Raw genomic sequence first — 3,917 nt, 5'->3', positions numbered from 1 at the left:
GATGTCTTGCAGGAAGTGAGCCTTGCCAGCTGAAGCAGGGAACTGGCTAAGTCAGCTGCACCCTGGTCTGACCATCAGAAAGCAAGAAACCCGAGAACTCAAAAGGAGAGACTCACCAAGCCATTTATCTTTCTGCCCTCCAATTAACCCCACATGTGCTTATCCACCAGGTTGGCACAATAAACTTTAACTATCTCAGAAGCTTAATGTACCTGGGGACTCTGCATATGGATTTTGGGCTTTTGCTGTTAATCCAAGCCTTTTGCAAACCTACTGCTATGAATTTCAGCTCTAATACAATTGTAGTGGCTCTGGGTAGTATGTCTGCCTGATTCACCATCTTGAACTGGAAGCTGCTGTGCATTTGGTATTTGGCTTAGAGGATGGTAGATGCTTTGGCTCTAGAACCCATAAAGTAGAGGCCAGAACTCAGGAAATGTCCATAAACGGAGGAGCCACTCCTAAACACTGCCCTTTAACCTTCTGCCCAGGACAGGAGGCAGGTCTCAACTGCTATTTGCTGGGATTGACTTCATCCTGTTGGCGTGGAACTGTTGCAACACTGTTTACCCAACTTTGTCAGGCCCCCACGTTCCTGTGTGCAGCAGCAGCCGAGCAAGGGAGCCAGTGCTGAGGTGGTGTGCTGCCAGCTCAGACCCTTCGGTCACACGCTTACGCTTCCAATTGGCTGCCCAGCGCACTGTTCCTGAAAAGAGCCGGATTCATCCAAGGCCACTGACTGCCGGAGCCATGGTAGGAACACATACATGGTAGTGGGTCTGTGTCCAGGCTGGACCTGTGAGCTGGAGACTGCAGAATTAAGTCAAATGGAAGGCCCATGGGGTGGGGAGGTCACAGGTGGACTCACCTGGGGTAGGTGAGGCCAAGGGGACCACCGTGAGTTGGACTTGAGGCTCTGAGGGTGTTGAGAAAAGGATGGGAGAAGAAGGCCTAGCTTGGACCCCATGCCTAAGTGGGGCAACGGGGTGAGCTCCAGTATATGCTCCTGAGAATGGGAGTAATATGACCCGCCCCATCACGTTGTTGTAAGGATCCAGTAAGACACACAGAGGAGCCCAGCACACAATGGGCATCTCCTCCCGTCCCTAGGACTCCACAGCTGGGGTCAGAGTCAGGAAAGGTGCTGTGGACTCCTTCGGGCGCATGCTCTCTTCCAGGCACGTCCTTTCCCTGCTAGAGAAGCCTTCAGGAAAGGCTGAGGGCCCATCCCGAGGATCCTGCTTTCTCCCGGTTCCTTCACTGATCTCGTCTCCCTGAGGCTGTAATCACCTAGGCTCCTACATCTGACTGCAGCTGTCAAGGGGAGAATAACAGAAAGCCCCTCTCAAAGCATTAACCTTCCTTAAGGCCCTCATCAAAGACAGAAGGGCTCTGAGTGGCTGCTTACTCAGTCACTAGCTCAATAGTGGCGGTGGGGAGGATGGAGGTCACTGCTAAGATATGGCTTTTTTTCCTGGCCTAGGTTCATGGGTACAAAGGGGTCAAGTTCCAAAACTGGGCCAAGACCTATGGCTGTTCACCGGAGATGTACTATCAGCCCACCTCTGTGGAGGAGATCCGAGAGGTGAGTGTCCACTGCAGCACACAGTGGGATGACCCAGCCCCGGGGCTTCCAGCTCCACCTCCAGCCCACCATCAGCACAAAGGCGTTTTGTTAAAATGTTAAGGTGGGTTGGGAAACTTCCCTAAAACTTCTCTCAGGCTTCCCATTGTTCTTGGAACCAGACCCCATCTCCTCCTCACTCACACAGCCGAGCATCACCTGGGCCTATCTCCCAAACCTCCCTCACATCCCTCTCTGCCTTGTTTACTTCTGTCCTCTCAGACCACTGAACAAACTAAGCTCTTTCCTACTTCAGCACCTGTGTCCTGGCTGAACTTTTAAAGGGCCCGGAGCTCTGGTCCCTTGACTTTTCACATGACCAGCTCTCCATGGTTTAAGTATCATAGTGAACTTCATCTCTTCAGAGGAGTTGCCTACCCACTAAGGAGCTCTGGCAGAACTGTTGAGTAAACATTGGGTCGCTAACCACTAGGTCAGCAGTTCAAACCCACCAGCCACTGCATGGGAGAAAGAGGAAGTTACCTGCTCCTGAAAAGAGGCACAGCCCCAGAAGTCCTCTAGTCAGAGTTGATCAGATGGCAGTGGATTTTTTTTTAATCTGAAATCATTTCCCCCTGAATGTCCTTCTTGTTTATTTCTTTCATTGCATATTCAGAACTTACAACTGTCTGGTTTCTTTTTTCATTCTTTCATAAGGGTGTAAGACCATGCTTATCTTGTTCTCTGTGGTTTTCGTCAGCACCCACACTGTGCTTGGCCCACAGAAAGCACTCTATACACATTTGTTGAATAATGAGTGTGAACCAGACCCAGAGTCTCCCTTAAACGGCTTGCACTTTTATAGTGTACACAGGCATACATGCAACCAGCACCCAAGGATGCCCAAGTTGGCCCTCCAGTGCTGACAGGACAGAGAGGCAAGTATGAGAGAGTGTGTGCCTGGTGAGGATGTGTGTGTGCTTATGTGGGTGAGTGTGTGCATGGATGAGTGTGAGTTATGTTTAGGGTACAAAAGAGACCCAATCTGGAATGTATTTTAAAGAGAACATTTATTAAGTCTTAAAAGAGACAAAGGCAACACAAAACACAGATACATCATCCAGATGAAGGCGGCTACCAACACAAGGCTGAAATGGCACCCAAGTGTTCACACTGAAGACTTGAGATAAAGAGGGTATTGGAGGGGGTGTGGGGTGTGGGGGGACAGCTGCAAAGGAAGTTGTCACAAAATCATGATTGGTGGCAGATCGATACATCACAATAACAGATGAGGCTACTGGTCCAGGACCTTCTGACCAAGGCAGTCCTTGGGGCAATGATAGAATGGGACTCATGACTGATACCCCCCTCTCAGTAGTCCCCAGAGGCTGCCCCGCCCTGGGCCATAGAAGGGTGGAAGTAATTGCTCTACAAGGCATTTTGCCTAAGGGCAGGATGAGCTACATCCTTGGTTAAAGGTCAGAAAGCATTCAATGGAGGCTTAACGAGGTGAGGCCTCTGCAGATGGATTTTTGGCCGCCAGTGCCATTGCCATCCGTCCCCTTGTGCAAACCAAGGTGCTCAGAAGTTAAGCTCTAATAAAATCCCCCTCTGATCACAAATTATTATATTGTTAATAATTGCTTGATCACACAGACTGGAGTGCTTCTTCCCTATGGATTTAGATGGCACTTTGCTTAAAGACAAGCCTTTAAGACCCAAGACACTCAGACCTCGTCCTTTCTTTTTTTTTTAGTTTTAAAATCTTTTTTAAAATACTTTTATTCGGGGCTCTTACATCACTTATCACAATCCATACATTCTTCCAGTGTGTCAAGCACATTTGCACATATGCTGCCATCATCATTTTCAAAACATTCTCTTCCCACTTGAGTCCCTGATATCAGCTCCCCATTTCTTCCCCCTCCCTCACAAACACATAATAAGTTATAGATTATTTTTTCCATATCTTACATCTTCCTCCATTACCCGCTTTTCCATTATTCGCCCCCCCTGGGAGACGGTTCTACATTGATACTTGTGATTGATTCCCCCTCTTTCCCCCCACCGTCCCCAAATCCTCTTGGTATCTCTACTCTCCTTGTTGGCCCTGAGGGGTTTATCCATTCTGGATTCCCTGTGTTGTGGGCTCGTAGCTGTAGCAGTGTGCATGCTCTGGTCTAATCCGATTTGTAAGGTAGAATTGAGGTCATGATAGTGGGGAGAAAGAAGCACCAAAGAACTAGAGGAAAGTTGTGTGTTTCATCGGTGCTACACTGCACCCTGACTGGCTCATTTCTTCCCTGTGACTCCCCGTGAGGGGATGTCCAATTGCCTACCCATGGGCATTGGG

At 49.0% G+C, this 3,917-nt stretch overlaps 1 protein-coding gene across 1 annotated transcript in view; it reads left to right on the top strand.

The window, feature by feature from the left end:
• The first annotated feature begins 624 nt into the window (after nucleotides 1-624).
• The window catches only part of LOC101649097 (L-gulonolactone oxidase), a 34,738-nt gene continuing 31,445 nt past the window's right edge, over nucleotides 625-3,917 (top strand). The window contains exons 1-2 of the mRNA XM_045286783.1: nucleotides 625-753; nucleotides 1,484-1,585. Coding sequence (XP_045142718.1) covers nucleotides 751-753; nucleotides 1,484-1,585 — 105 coding nt within the window. The 5' untranslated portion in view covers nucleotides 625-750. The remainder of the gene's footprint in view (nucleotides 754-1,483; nucleotides 1,586-3,917) is intronic.

This window comes from Echinops telfairi, unplaced genomic scaffold (genome assembly GCF_000313985.2).
Source record: "Echinops telfairi isolate 266 unplaced genomic scaffold, ASM31398v2 ScPeMD7_9;HRSCAF=40, whole genome shotgun sequence".
Taxonomy (NCBI): Eukaryota; Metazoa; Chordata; class Mammalia; order Afrosoricida; family Tenrecidae; genus Echinops; species Echinops telfairi.
This window is presented reverse-complemented; position numbering and strand designations above follow the sequence as displayed.